Here is a 20,000-nt window from a genome sequence, read left to right on the forward strand (position 1 = left end):
CCACAGTTCTGTGCGAATGGCCCCTTAGAATGTACAGTACATACATATATGTTACATGAACCAACACTTTTATATTGGTGGTGATTAACGGTTAGCCAGTGCTCTCTCAGACTCACACTCGTAGATGAAGAGGAAGGTGAGCGTCAGCATGACGGTGTGGCCGCTGTACAGGAAGTCTCCACACATGCGATGAGAGCCAGTGATGGACAGACCTGCTCCGGTGACCAGCTGATAAGCACGCTGCAGCTTCTCATAAGAATTGTTCTGGAGCTGCAGAGAGAAAGAGGAGCACGTTCATGACTATAATAATGCCAATGCATCTGAAATTAAAAAATGCTTTGCATCCATACCATCAATTTCAATCACTTCCCAAAAGCTGCTCATCCATATACTTTTTGTTTCCATCCAATTTTTATTTGCATTTTGGAATATCACATTAAAGGGTCACGAAACACCAGAACACATGTGTTGAGCTGTTGACAGTGGTATATGTGTCCCACACTGCTATAAACACTATTAAGACACCTATATTTCACTAAAAAGTGTAAATTGGTTGTTTTTGCGTTATTTCAAGCAAATTCGTACTTCCGGTTTGAAACTAATTGTTGAAGCTGCGTCACGGTCATGAGATAATAGCGTGTATTCCAGCGTGCAGACTGGACGTCTGTGCCAGAGTGTGTCTTATTACGTCTTACAGTGTGCTGCATTAATGCATGAGTAAGGCTTGATTCAAACCAATCAGCGCGCTCTATTCTGCAACTTCATTAATATTCATTACTGTCACAGTGTTTAGACGACAGAGACGCCACGTTGTGTTGGCAAAACAAGCGTGAAGTGTTGCTTTTATAGTTTGCTGCAGTTCAGTTTTGTTTTCATTTTCTCTCTGTGAGAGCTCAGCTGGAGTCACGTGTGGATTAACAGTGTACGCGACGCTCGACAACAATAACTTACGTGTCTAAGGAGGATTATTGTTTACCTGAGAGCTGTTCTCATCTGCAAACGCTGAGATCTGGATTCGCTTGTAGTCTTCTCTTAATAAAGACGCGGCTCTAGTTGCTGGTGATTGTCCTGTCTCTACAGATTTGGTAAGTGAGTGACCAGTGCTCTTTGTTTATTCAGTTTGTTCGTATCTAACAAACTATTGCACAGAGTGTAAACATGTTAGCACCACAACCAAACTTTAACCTCGTGTAGGGTTTCTACCGCAGTTTGTGACCGGAATAACACACGCGGCTTTCTGACACTACCTGCCGTGTGCATCTAAGTTTCCGGGAAATGCTCAGTTTATTTTTTCTCTCATTCACCGTGCGGTATCAAACATTGCATGAAAAATACACGCTTAGAGCAGCTCCTCCAATCGAATATCTCGTTTGTCGCGAGGAACATGACTGAATTCCCTGAATGAAAGAGCCAAACTGCAGTTAAAGTCCACCATTTAATAATTTGGCAAATAATTCGACTACAGATGTCCATGTAGGTTAAACAACATCACTTTCTACTGTGTGTGTGTGTGTGTGTGTGTGTGTGTGTGTGTGTGTGTGTGTGTGTATTTTGACTCTGAACCTCGCGCGTGCCCAAATAGACACTCCCACACCATCCCACTTTTCTTCCTCCGACACTCCCCCCTAAACAGAGCTGGACACGCCCACTTTTCTGACTTTTTCCAAAGCAGAGGTGTGAAAACATCCTGCTGAAACGAGGGGCTTTATGGCCCTTTAAAATGCCAAGATGTGTGCACTCAACCGAGTAGGATCAACTTTTTACACAATAAGAAAAAAAAAGCACATGAACTGTGTGTGTGGTGGGGGGTTGGGACTAGGGTTGTAACGGTATGAATTTTTTACGGTATGATAATCGTCTAAAACAATACCACGGTTTGACGGTTTCGGGGTATACGGTATTAAATAGTAATTCTCATAGCAAAGACCCTGAAAAGAATAAGAACACATTTTCTGACTGAACAAAGGTTTTTCTATGGGGGAAAAAATGCATTTATTTACTGACAATGTATTTGCCCAAAAAGGTCTGGGAATGAACTAAACAGAAAAAAAAATGTTACAAAATAATAGAAAAGTGAAGCAAATTTGACTTTTTCCAAATAATATATTTTCAGTTACTATAAACAACACCACTTACAATGAACAAATAAAAAAATAAGAAAATAATAAATAATGTGTCAAAGTCCAAATAAACATGGTGCAAATCCTCAGTAAAAAATAGATATAAATATTTACTATACTATAAATAGTTGCATAACGAAACTAGATTCAATATGGACCATCCTTAGGTTTTATGTGCCAGCATGGATATGGTTGTCTATCGATATGGATTTGGATGTGGTTGTCTGCAATGCAGACAAACAGCTGCACCTTCATTTGCGTCTTTTGAAAACAGCAAGAGCAGCACTTCGTCTTTGCTGTGTCACTGTTTTGTCATGTTTCTGTGCTGCTGTGCATGCAAAAGTACTTAGTATGAGAATTATTTCATACAAAACTTTTTTTTTTTTGCGTTTTATTTAACCGCGCATAAATGTATGCCTATCTCTCATTCCGTGTTGTTCAAAAAGCTCATGTTGGTCCACAAACAAAAGCAAAACCTATGCTTATTGGTTGTGATATAGCGAGTTTGAACCAATCTGGGCATGGAGGAGGGACAATGCATCAATGTATCATGTCTGGTTTGTCCGGAGACACAGTGACGAGCGTTTCTTTGTCAAATCAGCGTTGTCAAATGTTGATGACGTAACTGCACTGATTCCGGAGCCTCTGAAAGTCCGCGAATGTTATGTGATACAGCACTGGAAAGCTGAGATTCTCTTCTTTATGCCAATCTTTGAATTGTATGAATCGGATCAGCGGATGAAACGTTATTAAACATTTAAGAGCAATACTTATTTTTAGCCGCGGGCGGCTGTCTCAGTCTTTAAGGGTTAAAACCGTTGATATGCAATTGTTCATGGTATGATAATCGTGCACGTTCAAATCGTGGTAGACCGTCATACCGGTATATTGTTACAACCCTAGTTGGGACGGTCACAGAAATCACACTATGTGTATATATGTGTGTTTAAATGTGTATATACAGTATATGTATTAAAAAAAAAAAATCTAACTAACTCAGACTAGTCATGGCATCTATACACAGTAAAAGTCAGAATTATTCACCCTCCTATAAATTTTTGTTTCGTTCAATTATTTCCCAAATGATGTTGAACAGATTTTTTCATAGTGTTTCCTCTAATATTTGTTCTTCTGGAGAAAGTCTTACTTGTTTTATTTTAGCTAAAATGCAAGCAGTTTAAGGTCAATATTATTCCCCCTTCAGCAATATTAGTGTTGGATTGTCTCCAGAACAAACCACTGTTATATAATGACTTGCCTAATTACCCTAACTTTACCCTAATTACCCTAGTGAAGCCTTTACATGCCACTGTAAGCTGAATACTAGTGTCTTGAAGAATATCTAGTCTAATATTATTTACTGTCATCATGACAAAGAGAAAATAAATCAGTTATTAGAGATGAGTTATTAACACTATTATGATTAGAAATGTGTTGACAATATATCTGCTAAACAGAAATTGGGGATGAAATATTCAGGAGGACTAATAATTCTAATATCATCTGTATTGCTGCTCTCTGCTCATTTTAACAGCTCCTTTTATCCTCATTTGTGAGCTGCTTTGGATGACAGTGTCTGCTAAATGAATCAGGGCTCGAAATTGCGACCATTTTGGTCGCATATGCGCCCGAAAATTAATCTATGCGACCTCATAATATATTTGGGCGCATTAGTGCGACTGCAGATAATGGTTGTAGTGCGACCTGTTTTGATTTTTTGTAAAAACGTGCTGAATCGCTCTTCCCTGCCTCTATATTGGTTCATATTAGCTGTCAATCACTCAAGGTATTCCGCTGTCAGATGACAGGGAAGGAGCTTTTATGACCACGGGAAATGCAAACGGCTGAAGAGTGAAAACTTAAAGCACACAGGTTTGCAAACCCCACCTAAAGTTGAGGCGCAGATGAAAGCGATCATGACACGTCCCGTGGTGAATAATGATCCGCCAGCTGAGATCAATCGAGTACGCGCTTCTTGGAGAAGGTGCCCGAATCTCCATGCGTTGCGTTCACTGCGTGTTCAGCGCAAATGTCCGCTAAAATCAAATCTAATACTGTACATATCATCGCCAAAGAAGCTCGCCTTTACTAAGTTTACACTGAAACTGCGGCTCATAACAAAGACCGGTATTGGGCCGGTGGTCAGCGCAAGAATCCTGCTCTGCCTGCTCATAAATTGGGTCGGCTGACTCGCCAGCTTTCCACTAACACAGAAACATGAAGATCAGCTCAGACTGAACCTTTAAATTGACACAAACTGAAACCAAAACTTTTAAAGAGTGATAGAAGTGAGACTTTACTTACTTTCTTTTGTCTATTCTTTTTTGAGGTGTATATTATTTTTATTTTTTATTTTATTTACTGATGACTGCTTTGCAGCTTTCAGCATTGAATTGAATGATTTATTATAATCTTTTGTTTGTTTTGTAGCAGAAATATTATTTATTAAATTGACATGCATATAAAAACAGCAGCACAAAATTAATATTTCTTACTGCAATGCTTCATTTTTGTTGATGCAAACTATACAATTATTTTTCATAAAGGAACAGACTTTTTATAGCAGATAACCTACATTCATGCACATTCAAGGCAGCATCATAATGAGAAATGGAATTCATTGTTACTATTATTGTCATTTTTTATCATCATTAATATTCTATGGCCTATTTATTAGACATTCATTTTGGAATTATTGCACACAAATATCAATGTCTTCGCAGCATTAGTTAGATAGTTGTTTCTGGTTTTTGTCAGTCCTATTAATGTTGTTTTAAAATACAATAAATCCCTTAAAAAACAATTTGCAGCGGTGCTCCTTCATTTTTGGTGGTGCTCCTAATTTTTTTCTGATGCTCCTAAAATTTTTTTGATGCTCCTAAATATTTGAAGTTGGGAGCACCGGTGCTACCAAGTAAAACAGTTAATTTCGAGCCCTGTGATTGCATGTAAACAGTACAGCTCACCTTCGGCGCACACTCCATGTGCATGCTGGGAACAGGGAGAGTTGTGATGTACATGGTCACCATGCGGTACATATACAACAAACCCTGCAGGAAGAAAAACCTGCGGCCGACGATGGCCCTGTGGAGGAAGAGGAATCACAGGATTGAGTTTATATTTGCAGATGCATATCTTTCATTCATTCATTCTCCTTCGGCTTAGTCTCTTTATTCATCAGGAGTCGCCTAAGCGGAATGAGCTGCCAACTGTTCCAGCTGCAACCCAGTACTGGGAAAACACCCATACACACTCATTGACACACACACAATCATATACTACAGCCAATTTAGTAGATCAATCCCACTATAGCACATGTGTTAGGACTGGAAACCAGAGCACCCGGAGGAAACCCACACGGAAAACGCCAACTGATCCAGCTGGAATTTGAACCAGCAACCTTTTTGCTGTGAGGCCACAGTGCGACACCACTGACCCACCCTTGATTAATCATACAGACCCAATTAAACCGCTCACCTGTACTTGAGAGAGAGCCACTGGATGAACCACAGAACCACTAAAATCATGCCGAACACCTCCGTGACACGAAACGCCCACTCCTTACGCGGCACATAATCAAAAAACTTATCCGGTAATGGCGGGCTGACGGATTTATCCGGGACTCTGTCGTGGACGATGGTTATCATGGCAGTAGTGAGCACAAGGTTAAAACACGCCCAAATAAAAGCGATTCCTGTTTTCCACCACTCTGACGGCAGCCGAGATGTGCTGCTCTTCGCCATCGTTATGTGGACATAATCCTGGTTTTTACGAATTCTGCGAAATCCCCTTTGTTTGCTGTCTTTTGGCTTGTCGTCGACCTGACTGAAAGGGGGTGTGTCTTGATAGGGGTGTGTCCTTCCTGTGGGCGGAGTCTGTGGGCGTGTGCTGTCCTCTACTGTCACCATCACATGATATTCGCTAATTTGTCCGTCGTCTTGTTCGTCCAGAAGTTGTGTTTGCGCCATCGCTCGTACACTGAAAATAAAGACGCCAAATTAGTGACGTTTTTAAAGCATAAAGCAGAATAAACATTTGCATTTAAAGCAAGGACGTTTATGACATTCAGAAAGACAAAGATACAAGACAGAAACACAAAAATACAAGACTGTGAACTTGAAGGTGTGTGTGAAATCTATTTATTTTATTTGTTAGTTATTTTTACGTTTATTTTGCTAGCACACATCGTTATTGTTTTTTTTTATCATTATTTTTAGGGGTTTTTACCTTTATTTGGATAGGACAGTAGACATTTCTACAGACAGGAAATGTGGGAAGCAGAGATAGGGGAAGGATTGGCAAAGGTCCTCGAGCCGGGAATTGAACTCGGGTCGCCGTCAGCACCTAGGTGCTATGTGTTGACGCACTAACCACTAGGCTATTGGTGCCGACCACATCGTTATTCTTTAGGTGAACAATTAATCTGCGCAAGCTAATGCACTGATTTCTTTTGTTTTGGGCTTCTGCATTTAGATTGGCATACCTTTTCTGTTAAAGCTTATGTATAAAATTTTCTTGTTGCGATTAATTGCTGCAGCTTTTATCACTGTATTTGGTATTGTCACGATACTGACCTAAGCTGCAAAAAGGTATAAAAACAAGAATACTTAGTTAAATGCATATACATTTATTATATTTATATATTCATTTTCTCTCTGCTTAGTTCCTTATTTATCAGGGGTCACCACAGCGGAATGAACCAACTATTCCAGCATATGTTTTACACAGTGGATACCCCTGCAGTTGTAAACCAGTACTTGGAAACACCCATACATACTCATTCACACACAAACACTCATACACTACGGCCAGTTTAGTTCATCAGTTCCCCTATAGTGCATGTGTTTGGACTGTGGGGGAAACCGGAGCACTCGGAGGAAACCCACGCCAACACGGGGAGAACATGCAAACTCCACACAGAAACGCCAACTGAGCCAGCTGGGACTCGAACCAGCAACCTTCTTACTGTAAGCAACAATGTTAACCCCTTTATTTAACTTTGTATACCTATATTCATTGTATATAATACATGTTCAGTGTAAACAAATGGTTCGACTAAATCAAACTGGATGGTATAATACAATAGGTAACACTTTACCATAACGTCTCATTAGTAAATACATTAAAATCACCAGTGAGAAAACACCAGGGGCCTCATGTACGAAGACTTGCGTGGAAATCATACTAAAACATTGCGTACGCACACAGAGCTGTAAATGTGCGTACGCAGAAAAAAATTCAGATGTATGAAACACTGCGTACGCCGAATCTCACGCATATTCTTTTGTACATCTGAATGAACGTGAAACTGAGCGCAACATGCACGAGCGCAAAACCCCTCCCTGCCTCCTCCCCCATATGAATATGCTAATGACTCTACTTTGGCAAAACCCAACGAAAAAGCAACGGCAAAAGCAAGCAAGACGAGGAACTTAGAACAGAATGTGAATTGGAGGTGCTGCTTTCGGAGGTAGACCTGAGAAAAGCGGTGTTATTTGCAAGTTTGTTCTCCGGAATTAACAACAAAAGAAAAAAATAGAGTGGGAGAGTTTAGCTGATGCGGTTAACACAGTTGGGTCTGAACATCACACTGAGTGAATTAAAAAAGAAATAGTGCGATTTATAGGTGTAAAATGTTGCAGTATTTTTAACAGTCTCAGTGGCGCAGCTCGTAAGACACAGGATATCATGTTTTGACATGTTCGAGCATGAACTTCGAATCCAGCGTCTGATGAACTCTTTCTTCTTTTTTCCCCCGCTACATATCAGATTTTGCCAACTAATTATCACGAGTAAGACAAGTAGGAATCATCAATAAGTTTGTGCATATTTTATTTGCACATTTATTGAATGGAAATGTTTCTGATTCACGCATGCAAATTCATCTTCAGATAGTGTCTTTATAGCAATGTGCGTGCAGTAGATCGCTCAGATTACATTGGGAAAACAGGCGACCGCTGCAAATTGTGCTTTAATGTTTGGCTGGTCAACTGTATGGTATGGAAACCTTATATACCTGCTAGATGAACCCGTCTCATCCAGCTGCCATTGCACGACTCAGTCACTTTGTAGAGAGGAATTTAACACAACTGCCTCTAGGAGTCGCCAATGGAAATAAAACAGACACGCACAAAAAATGTGCGTACGCCTGCCAGAAAGCTGCCGTGAAGCTGCGCACATTCCCACGTTCAGTTCATCGTTAGTAAATCCAAACGTGAGCGATTCTGAGCGTGAAACCTGGCGTACGCAAAGTTTTTGTGCGTACGCAGCGTTGATACATGAGGCCCCAGATTAATGACATTATGACTTGTAATCAGATCATAATTTTTAACACGTTATTGGGCGTCAGCTAAGAAATTAACATCTAAGATTAATAAAAAACTTTTGCAGTTTTTATCGCGAGTTTACTTAAATTAACTAATGTTTACTATTGGAGTCTTATTGCATGGTCATGATCATGATATTTTGAATTATAAAATATCAGCAGTATTTCTAATGATGTCATTTTGATGCTTCAGCCACACTATTCTTAGCCAAGCGCCTCTTACTGGTAGTTTGCGATGAGTGAATGATGCGCAAAAAGCAAGCCCCGCCCCCTACTCAATATTCCATTTCCTTTGGAAGTACATCAACATACTAAAAAGTAGTAGTGTAACGAATCACAAATCTAACGGTTTGGATCACATTATGTTTTTTTTAGGGTGCTTTCACATCTGTAGTTCGCTTCATTTGGTCCGGACCAAGGCCAATAAATGATGCATTGTAGCATTTTCTGCCGTCTTTGGGTCGCTTTTACACCACACTGCTGGCTTTGGTCCGAACCAGTTGAAACGAACCAAAATGCAGTCATCGGACAAAATCCACATCTCTCATTGGCCAGATGTTGTTGAACATAGTTCCTAAACTGCTTATTGATTGGTCAGAATTCACATGCGGGAAAATGCCAATGAACTCCCGCACGTAAACAAAACCTGCAGACACAAAATTACGCTTTTTACTCTGGAGGGACGACTGCGCTAATTGTATCCCTGCTTTACACAAACTATACATTACGAAAATGAAGCGCGGCCGCGGCTGGAAAACAGTGTTTAATGCATCGCTCGTCACTTCAGGAGGAGACGCGAATTAATTTAGCTAAACTGCGACATGCTCATCTTGCGGAAATATTAGCAATGATTTATCAGGTAATGTCCCCCCCCCCCCTCTCTCTCTGTTGGTAAAGCGCTATCAACAAATATTTTTCCTCCATATCCCATAATGCACAGCGCATCGGCCTACGGCAGCTGAATTAGTCCAAAAGGAGCAGTACTTTTTGCGGTTGGACCTGTTTTAGTACGCATCATATTCTCACCACAAACGAACCGCTCCAGGGTTCGTTTGAAAGTGTACCGAGACCACCTCTTCAAGCAGTCTCGGTACGCTTATTTGGTCCACTTTTGGTGCGCACTCGAGTGCTATTGCTGCATTCTCACCTGCCCAAACCAACCGCACCAAAAGAGGAAACAAACTCTAGTGCGATTCAGTCGAACTAAATAAGGCAGGTGTGAAAGCACCCTTAGTCACGGATTAGACTTTTTTTCAGATCAGCCGCAAAGATGAGACACATCGTCACCTAAGAATTATAAAGTTATATCTGACATTTTTGTCAAAATCAAGTTGACATATTCTTAATAAATGACAACTTATTTACATTATGAGATCTTTTTAATGAGTTGTTTACATTTTAAGACCTTTTATTAAAGAAAAAAACTAATTTTACATACAGTTTGCTATATGGAATGCAAAAACTTTGATGAACTTCCATTTAAACAACACTTCTCCAGCAGTTCATAGTTGCATCCAATATCTCATTGGTAACGGAGGGTGAGCATGAAATGTTAGTGAATGAAAAAAAAGGTGCCAAATTGCAGTTGAAATCGACAAATTAAAAATGAAACGCCTGAAGTTACATTAAACTTTGGAGGAAATGCGGATAGCTCAGTGACGCAATGACGTTAATCGAATTATGTGCTATACTATGTAAAATGGGATCATGAAAGAAAGAGTCAAAAAGCAACTCATGTAAACACCTTAGTCTTATTATTCTCTTAATTAGATTAAAGCAAATAATTTGATTACTGATGTCCATGTAAACGTAATCAGTGTTGAAGAATTATTCAGTGGCATATTTTGGCTGTCGTCACCTTTTGGTTAAATAGTGTAATTGCTGCCTACAACTTTCATTTTTCAGCACACGATGGTAAGTTTAATCTTCACCATTAACATCAATGGCTTTATGTAAACTATAAACTGTTCTCCCAGAACTGCTGTGTTCTTGTACTATGTGTAACTTTATAACGAAGTCAAAAGACTAAAGACTGAATCTCTCTCTTGATTTTTGCGGTTTTAGATTTAGGACTAACAAACATATGCAAATCAGCATCATTTATAATGCATGTTGCGTGGGTGTTGAGATCCTGATCTTTCGATGATTATTCGTGCAGCTTACACTGCACTAATGCAGGCTGAACATGACAGAAAACACCTTTAATAACCTAAGAAACCCACCACATCCCCAATTACCCACCACAACTTCTTCTGTCAAAGTTATATTTTACAGGAAAGCCTAAATGCTTTCATAGAGGTGATTTCAATGGGACGAGAGGCAATATTTCTGTGATCCTTACAAATTTAGCAAAATTATTATTTTTTTTAATCCGCAGGTCACGCATGTTCTAAACCGTGAGCTGTGATTCATACAAATCACGGATCAACAGTGATCCGTTACACCCCTACTGAATAGTCTCAAGCACTCCAGAAATGGTACTATATAGCGATATATTTTATGCCACTCATTAAATTATGCCAGAATGACAATATAATATCATCACAATGCAAGAACACATCCTATTTTATTCATAACAATATTTAATTTCATTATAGTCATTTTAACTGTTTAATATTCAAGCACTGGAGTGAGAATGTGAAACGCATATCCTAAATAAATGATAATAAATGTTAACAGTAAAGTGCATGATAAAGAGTAACAGAGGCTGCGATATAGGCTACCTGATCTATTTTCAATCGTCAGACACACACATAAGAATATACATCAGTAGGTCATAGTAAATACTCCAGTGTTTTTAACCATACTGACACCTCCAATAGAGATGGAGATGTTGCACTATCAGCTGAAATGTTGCTAGAATTGGTGTTCATGAATGGGCGATATCACATCACCCAAAATAACTGAGCTCATCTCTATGTGTTGGGCCATAAGTCCATATATTGATAATTGTGACAGGCCTACTTATATTATGATACAAGATTTTCATCATTTCGCCCAGCCCTTGGTCGTTGTTACAACCCTGCATTATAAATATATACATCTGAGATCTCAAATTTAGTTTCGGGGTCCAACAGGGGAACAATCTGTACGGGGCTCATATTTCACCTCAGAATGGCTCAAACCGGTCAGACTGCTGTAGGGTCAGTCCTTAGAGAGATGTGTGTGTATTTCAGGGTGTGTCTTTTAAACCTACACACACCGTTTCACACTTGAAACGCCCAAAATGTTTGTGGAATGAGCTAAAAATCACACACCCTCCTCCTGCAGGTGAATGTGCCTGTGGGCGTGTGTGTATGTGTGTGTGAGTGTGTGTGAGTGTACATTCAGTTCAGTGGTAATGCAAACAATCCCATGGTGCATTTACATGCAGCTATGTACAGTTCTTAAAATGGCCAGATTTCAGCGTTCTAGATGATACACATATTGGGATTTAATATCAATATGCATAGAAAATCATGTCAGACATTGTTGACGTGTGAGTTTTGTACACATGGGAAAATATACTTTTCTTCATTAGAGTTTTTGTCCTGTTTCTAGTCCAAATATCTAAAAATGTCTTTAAAAATATTGTTTTATCTTCATAAGTTTCCTTAAATAAATGTAAATTATCATCCAGTAGCGTAGGTCTTTAGTCCTATTTCAAACCTAGAAGAAAATTATCTTGCTTATGCCATATTATGGAGTAATTATGGAAAATTTGAGACATTTAAGTTCACATTGCATTAGATAATGTTTACAAATACAACTCTGGACTTTAATTAGGGATTATAAAATGTTTAGACCAATATAAACTAAAATAAATAAAAAAAATGTGTCAGCTAAAAGCCAAATAAACACATCTAATAAAGAAAACAACAATAAAAAGGCAGTTGAAAGCATTAATTATGTTGGTTATATTATACATTTTACTCTATTAGTTCCAAGTAAACACAAGACAAAAAAAATACTAGATATTTATACTAATTATTTACATATAATTAATGAAAAAACACAACAACTACAGTTATGTAAACAAATGAGCTGCAGTATTCCACAACTATAGGGTATATTAATCTACAATACAGCAGTTTACTGTAATAAAAACTAAAGCATACAGTATTTATTACGGTTGATCACTTCACTATAGTTAATACTACAGTAAGCCAGAGAATTAAATAAAGAATTGTTCATACTATCATTTACACAGCATGATTGCACAGTTAAAATATACTACAGTCATGCATAGTAAATAATATAGTATTTTGGATATTATTTTACTCAAAAATAAGTGTGAATCAGATAATTATTTGTATAAATTCAAAATATAATCTGCATGCAGGTGCAATTTCTTCATTTTTTGCAACCCGGACTGCATATTAGTAGTTCCATAATTATATATACATATTTGGTAGTCTAAAGAATGCCACTGTTGCAGATCCATAAACCATGGTATTACCATGCTTCTTATTGTCTTAGTGCTGTCTTGTGCTAGTCACAGGATGTTTGACTCATTGTGTGTAAATGTTTGACATGGCTGATCTGATCTGACAGCATTTCTGAGACTGAACTCGCAGCATCCGAGCCAAAAACACCATAATGGATCATAATGGAGAAATTATCGATCACAAAAATCCCAGAAAAGCGTCTAAAGATCCCGAAATAAACACAATAAACACCGAGGACCTGTCTCAAAACTCACACAAACACACTACTGAGGTAAACTTTCGGTTTTAAACTCATATTCAGACTTAACACAGGCTAATTTCAGAAAAGTATTGTTTGCTAATTTGAAATAGGGAAATAAAATTAGCAGACAATGACTACCGAAGTACATTGTTCATGTATAAAGTGCTAATGTTATTTAAAGTCGACTTCTGACCGAATATTTACAGTTTAATATGGTAAACAATATAGAGACCGTGTTATAAGTGTTCATAACAGCACGTCATTATAATTAGCTTTATTAAATTAGGCTTTACTATTTTATTAAACGCGAACTTCCCCTCAAACGTGTAGGTAGGTTTTGATAATGGATTCATAAACTTTTTCATAAGAACATCCAAACAAACACATCTAAAATACATCTAAAACACGTCAGACGCGGGAACATTCTTGACATTTTCTCATGGCTAAACGACTAAAGAGAAAAACAGACACTTCAGTGTACTCAAAGTTAAACTGTGTATGTAAATAAGCGTTAATATGGCGTATTAAAAGCATGAATAAAGAGAAAATTTATGTTTAGCAGGTGATTTACCTGTTCAGATGGCGAAAGCGACGGAAGACTGAACGATGCACACAACCTGTGAGATACTTTAAGCTCCGCCCACACCTACAGACGCGCCTTTTCGCGTTGAGACACGCCCACTCGAGGAATGAATGACTCACTGTTACCAAAAATATGTGAAGAATTAAAGATACCTGAGGAGTCACACAGGAACTCTCAGAAATGCAGATCTCCCACATTAAAATACTACAGTAATTTATAGCTAATACTATAGTAAAGTATTTGAATTAATCTGATGTGATGGTACAATTATACTAATATAAACAAATGATCCAATGCTGTTTTCTACAACAATATATAGCCTAATAATACACATCAGTTTACTGAAGTAAAAACTGAAGTATTCTACAGTACAGTATGTGTTACAGTTTATCAGCTCACTGTTGTTGATCCTACATTGTGCTGGAGCATTCATTAGCAAGTGTTGTACATACTTCAATACAGTATAATACAATTTACTATAGTAATGTTCAAATATGGTAAACTACTATGTTTTCATACTTAAAATGCGAGAAAAGTTATTTAAAGCTCTTAAAATGCATTCTAATATATTCAAATTCAAAGATCAATGTTTACCATAAATATTAACATCATGAATATTACATTCATTCATTCATTCATTCATTCATTCATTCATTTTCTTGTCGGCTTAGTCCGTTTATTAATCCGGGGTCGCCACAGCGGAATGAACCGCCAACTTATCTAGCACGTTTTTAGGCAGCGGATGCCCTTCACACACACACACAAACACACTCATACACTACGGACAATTTAGCTTGCCCAATTCACCTGTACTGAATGTCTTTGGAAACCGGAGTACCCGGAGGAAACCCACGCGAATGCAGGGAGAACATGCAAACTCCACACAGAAACGCAGAGGCTTGAACCAGCGACTTTCCTGCTTTGAGGCGACAGCACTGCGTCCCCTATGAATATTACATATTATTATTTATTTATTTAATTTGTTTTAATTGTTTATGCTGTATCTTGGGGTGGCACTGTGGCTCAGTGGTTAGCATTGTCGCCTCACAGTAAGAAGGTCACTGGTTTGAGTCCCAGCTGGGTCAGTTGGTGTTTCTGTGTGGAGTTTGCATGTCCTCCCCAAGTTGGCGTGGGTTTCCTCCAGGTGCTCCGGTTTCCCCCACAGTCCAAACACATGCACATCCGCTGTGTAAAACATAAACTGGACTAGTTGCCAGTTCATTCCGCTGTGGAAACCTCTAAATAATAAAGGGAGTAAGCTGAGGAAAAATGAATGAATGTTGGAATTAAAATGTCAATAATTTTGAGACGTTTCCTCTGGTTGTGTGTGTGTGTGTGTGTGTGTGTGTGTGTGTGTGCGTGTGTGTGTGTGTGTGTGTTCTGCCACAGTAATGTGCGGTCTGTGTTCTTCTGCACTCATCAAACCTGCTTTTCACGATGGGTTTGTTCATATCTAATTTTTGCTTTTCTTTCCTCATATTTGAGACACTTCCTCTAACACGGGTTTATTTACATTTTAGAGCTTCACGGATTCAATTTTATTGATTTTTTTCAGATTAATGATGCTTTTGGCTATTCTTGATCTGGACAGGCAACAACTGCAGTGATAATACCCCACAAATATTACAAATATTAATTAATTGTGTTGGTTGCTATACATATATAAAAGACAAAATGTTTATCAAAGACAAGAACTGGTATTATTCAACTGCATCAAGATATTTGATGACACATTTTGATCCACTTTAAATTCTGATTACTGTAAAGGCCTATATATACATGCAATTAATATACAAGCACTGGCCACTTTAATAGGTACACCTTCTAGTACCGGGTTGGACTCCTTTTGCCTTCAGAACTGCATTACTCCTTCGTGTCATAGATTCATCAAGCTACTGGAAATATTCCTCAGAGATTTTGCTCCATATTGTCATGATAGCATCACACAGTTGCTGCAGATTTGTCGGCTGCACATCCATGATGCCAATCTCCCGTTCCACCACATCCCAAAGCTGCTCTATTGGATTGAGCTCTGGTGACTGTGGAGGCCATTTGAGTACAGTGAACTCATCGTCATGTTTACCAGTCTGAGATGATTGAGCTTTATGACATGCTGCGTTATCCTGCTGGAAGTAGCCATCAGAAGATGGAGACACTGTGCTCATAAAGGGATGGACATGGTCAGCAGCAATACTCAGGTAGGCTGTGGCGTTGATGCTCAATTGGTACTAATGGACCCAAAGAAAATCTCCCCCACACCATTACACCACCACCACCAGCCTGAACCGCTGATACAAGGCAGGATGATCCATGCTTTCATGTTGTTGAGGCCAAATTGTGACCCGAGCATCCGAATGTGTCAGCAGAAATGGAGACTCATCAGAGCAGCAACGTTTCTCCAATCTTCTATTGTTCAGTTTTGGTGAGTCTGTGTGAATTGTAGCCTCAGTTTCCTGTTCTTAGCTGACAGGAGCGGCACCCGGTGTGCTCTTCTGCTGCTGTAGCCCATCCGCCTCAAGGTTGGTTGGACATGCCACGTTCAAAGTCACTTAAATCCCCTTTCTTCCCCATACTGATGCTCAGTTTGAACTGCAGCAGATCATCTTGACCATGTCTGTTGCTGCCATGTGATTGGCTGATCAGAAATTTATATCAGTTAATGAGCAGTTGTGCGGGTGTGCCTAATAAAGTGGCCAGTGAATGCATGTCAATATAGCATTCGTTAAAATATTACCAATAAACAATAAAACATTGCCAAGTGTCAATATTCTGAAATAAACAAAAGAGTTCTGAATATAAAGATACACACAGTTGAAGTCAAAGTTATTCACCCTCCTCTCAACGTTTCACAGTATTTCCTATGATATTTTTTCCCTCTGGAGAAAGTCTCCTTTGTTTTATTTTGGCTAGAATGTAGTCAGTTATAAATAGTTTTAAAGCCATATTAGGGTCAATATTATTAGCCCCCTTCAGTGATAGTAAGCTGCGGTCACACTGGGCTTTTCCTCCCATAGACTTCCATTCATACGCAAGCGAATGCATCAGACTGGAAACGCAGGGTCAAGTTTCGCAGGTTGCTGCGGTGCAAAGTTCAAACCTGGTGAACTCTGACCTGCGAAATCCCATCACTAGACTGCGTGAGACCAACCGAGGATCAAAACATGACCTCTCTGGACAGAAATGTAAAATATGGAGCAATCGCTCGCTTTTTAAATGTCTAATCATCTTGTTTAATCCCCGCCCCTTTTTTGCAGAGCCGCAGACAGAATTTCGCGCACTCAAACTCTGGTGTGACCGCAGCTTTAGTGTTGGATTGTCTACAGAACAAACCACTGTTACACAATAACTAGCCTAATTACCCTAATTTTACCCTAATTACCCTAATGAATGTCACTTTAAGCTGTATAGAAGTGTCTTGAAGAATATCTAGTCTAATATTATGTGCTGTCATCATGACAAAGAGAAAATCAATGCAGCACACTGAGACGTGCGTCAGTTTCGATCATTTATTGATGAGTGTTTGAGGATGATTGACAGCTGATCAGCTTGTGTTTATTTGATGTTGCCGCTGGTGATGTTGGGGGCACGGCAGAGGCCCTTCCCCCGCACCTCGAAGGCCACGCCCCTATATGTGGCCACACCCCTTGCATCAATGCGGAGGTCAGGCAGCAGACGCTCCCACAGCCGCTGCTTGGGGTTCAGCTCTTTCTCTGGTTCGCCTGCGCATCACACACACACACATTAGACCCACATACACACACACTCACACACACACACACACACACACAAGTAAATCTTACCAGGGTAAAGCTGGAAGGTCACTCTGTCTCCGGGCTGAGCTCCAGTGGGCGGAGTCAGCGGCTCCATCCGCTCTTGATTGACAGCACAGAGGAGGCGGGCCTGAGATTGAACACCTCGAACCTTTACCGAGCGCACGTTACACAACAACACAACCAGAGAGCCCAGCAACTACACACACACACACACACACACACACACACATGGAATTTCTAATCGTACAAAAGTTTTAAATACATTGTATCATTCTGAACATTCTCTACACTGATAATTGGTTGGTTTGATATATGGGTGTGTCTAACCTGTTCTGGAGGCACGTGATTGGTCAGTCCGCTGACCACAGTTCTGGGGGCGTGTTCTCCGAGCTCCACCTCCTGCACATATAGAGACTCTGAATCCGGATGTTTCCGCACGTCCAGAATCCGAGCGACGCGTAAATCCAGACGAGACACATCCAGTTTCTGCTCTCGAGAGAGAACACACACAGACTCACAGCTCACACCTGACACACACATTTATACATACACACATAGACATACATATTTACACACACACACACACACACACACACACACACACACACACACACACACACACACACACACAGTTCAGCACTAATGTAATAAAATGAAATGCTCTGGATTTGTTGACCTGTAGACTTGTAGTTCAGCTTTTCTCACCTCTCCGCTCTCTCCTGCGTCTGCCGTCGTGGTGTGTGTGTGCGTGTGTTTGTGTGGCACTGGGTGCCGTGTGTGTGAATGGAGCCGGTTCCCCAAGCTGAGCCGATGTGGAGGCGATGGAAGCTGACAGAGCCCGCTCCTGACGCAGCTTTACTGTGACGACACACACACACACACACACACACACACACACACACACACACACACACACACACACACACACACACACACACACACACACACACACACTACCTTTAGTGCTGGTAAAAACTGTTTCAAATTTAGAGTCAATTGCAAAAAAGAATCAATTCATTTAAGTCAATCCAGAGTCAATTGAAAAAAAGATTTGTTTCCTTGATTCTGAGGCATTAAGAACCAAGAATTTATTCGAAAATAATCGATTCATTGATTCTGAGGCATTAAGAACCAGGAGTTGATTCAAAAATAATTTATTCATTGATTCTGAGGCATTAAGAACCGAGAGTTGATTCGAAAATGATCGATTCATTGATTCTGAGGCATTAAGAACCGAGAGTTGATTCGAAAATAATTGATTCATTGATTCTGAGGCATTAAGAACCGAGAGTTGATTCGAAAATAATTGATTCATTGATTCTGAGGCATTAAGAACCGATAGTTGATTCGAAAATAATTGATTTATTGATTCTGAGGCATTAAGAACCGAGAGTTGATTCGAAAATAATCGATTCATTGATTCTGAAGCATTAAGAACCGAGAGTTGATTCGAAAATAATTGATTCATTGATTCTGAGCCATTAAAAATTGGAAGTTAATTCAGAAATAATTGATTCATTGATTATGAGGCATTAAAAACCGAGAGTTGATTCGAAAATAATCGATTCATTGATTCTGAGGCATTAAGAACCGAGAGTTGATTCGAAAATAATTGATTCATTGATTCTGAGGCATTAAGAACCGAGAGTTGATTCGAAAATAATTGATTCATTGATTCTGAGGCATTAAGAACCGAGAGTTGATTCGAAAATAATCGATTCATTGATTCTGAGGCATTAAGAACCGAGAGTTGATTCGAAAATAATTGATTCATTGATTCTGAGGCATTAAGAACCGAGAGTTGATTCGAAAATAATCAATTCATTGATTCTGAGGCATTAAGAACCGAGAGTTGATTCGAAAATAATTGATTCATTGATTCTGAGCCATTAAAAATTGGAAGTTAATTCAGAAATAATTGATTCATTGATTATGAGGCATTAAAAACCGAGAGTTGATTCGAAAATAATCGATTCATTGATTCTGAGGCATTAAGAACCGAGAGTTGATTCGAAAATAATTGATTCATTGATTCTGAGGCATTAAGAACCGAGAGTTGATTCGAAAATAATCGATTCATTGATTCTGAAGCATTAAGAACCGAGAGTTGATTCGAAAATAATCGATTCATTGATTCTGAAGCATTAAGAACCGAGAGTTGATTCGAAAATAATTGATTCATTGATTCTGAGGCATTAAGAACCGAGAGTTGATTCGAAAATAATTGATTCATTGATTCTGAGGCATTAAGAACCGAGAGTTGATTCGAAAATAATTGATTTATTGATTCTGAGCCATTAAAAATTGGAAGTTAATTCAGAAATAATTGATTCATTGATTATGAGGCATTAAAAACCGAGAGTTGATTCGAAAAGAATTGATTCATTGATTCTGAGGCATTAAGATTTAGGAGTTGATTCAAAAATAATTGATTCATTGAATCTGAGGCATTAAGAACCAAGAGTTCATTTAAAAAAGAATCAGGCGCTTGATTCTGAGGCATTAAGAACTAAGAGTTGATTAAAAACTAG

The 20,000-nt window shown here is 39.1% G+C and overlaps 3 protein-coding genes across 5 annotated transcripts in view; all 3 read right to left on the bottom strand.

Annotated features, from left to right (window-relative positions):
* sgms2b (sphingomyelin synthase 2b) overlaps nt 1-13,710 on the bottom strand; it is a 19,365-nt gene extending 5,655 nt beyond the window's left edge. The window contains 4 exon segments of the mRNA NM_001003641.2: nt 117-270; nt 5,087-5,204; nt 5,598-6,098; nt 13,685-13,710. Of these exon segments, the coding sequence (NP_001003641.1) occupies nt 117-270; nt 5,087-5,204; nt 5,598-6,088 (763 nt within the window). The 5' untranslated portion in view covers nt 6,089-6,098; nt 13,685-13,710.
* The window catches only part of fhip1ab (FHF complex subunit HOOK interacting protein 1Ab), a 445,665-nt gene that overhangs the window by 69,357 nt on the left and 356,308 nt on the right, over nt 1-20,000 (bottom strand). The window lies entirely within an intron of this gene.
* Nucleotides 17,189-20,000, bottom strand: part of aimp1b (aminoacyl tRNA synthetase complex interacting multifunctional protein 1b) — a 6,333-nt gene continuing 3,521 nt past the window's right edge. For all 3 annotated transcript variants that reach the window (NM_001008592.3, NM_001430941.2, XM_087305624.1), the window contains 4 exons: nt 18,175-18,327; nt 17,797-17,996; nt 17,497-17,665; nt 17,189-17,415 (listed from right to left, as the gene is read on the bottom strand). In NM_001008592.3, coding sequence (NP_001008592.3) covers nt 17,249-17,415; nt 17,497-17,665; nt 17,797-17,996; nt 18,175-18,327 — 689 coding nt within the window. In that variant the 3' untranslated portion in view covers nt 17,189-17,248. The remainder of the gene's footprint in view (nt 17,416-17,496; nt 17,666-17,796; nt 17,997-18,174; nt 18,328-20,000) is intronic.

Source organism: Danio rerio, chromosome 23 (genome assembly GCF_052040795.2).
Source record: "Danio rerio strain M-AB ecotype USA chromosome 23, GRCz13ab, whole genome shotgun sequence".
Lineage (NCBI taxonomy): Eukaryota > Metazoa > Chordata > Actinopteri > Cypriniformes > Danionidae > Danio > Danio rerio.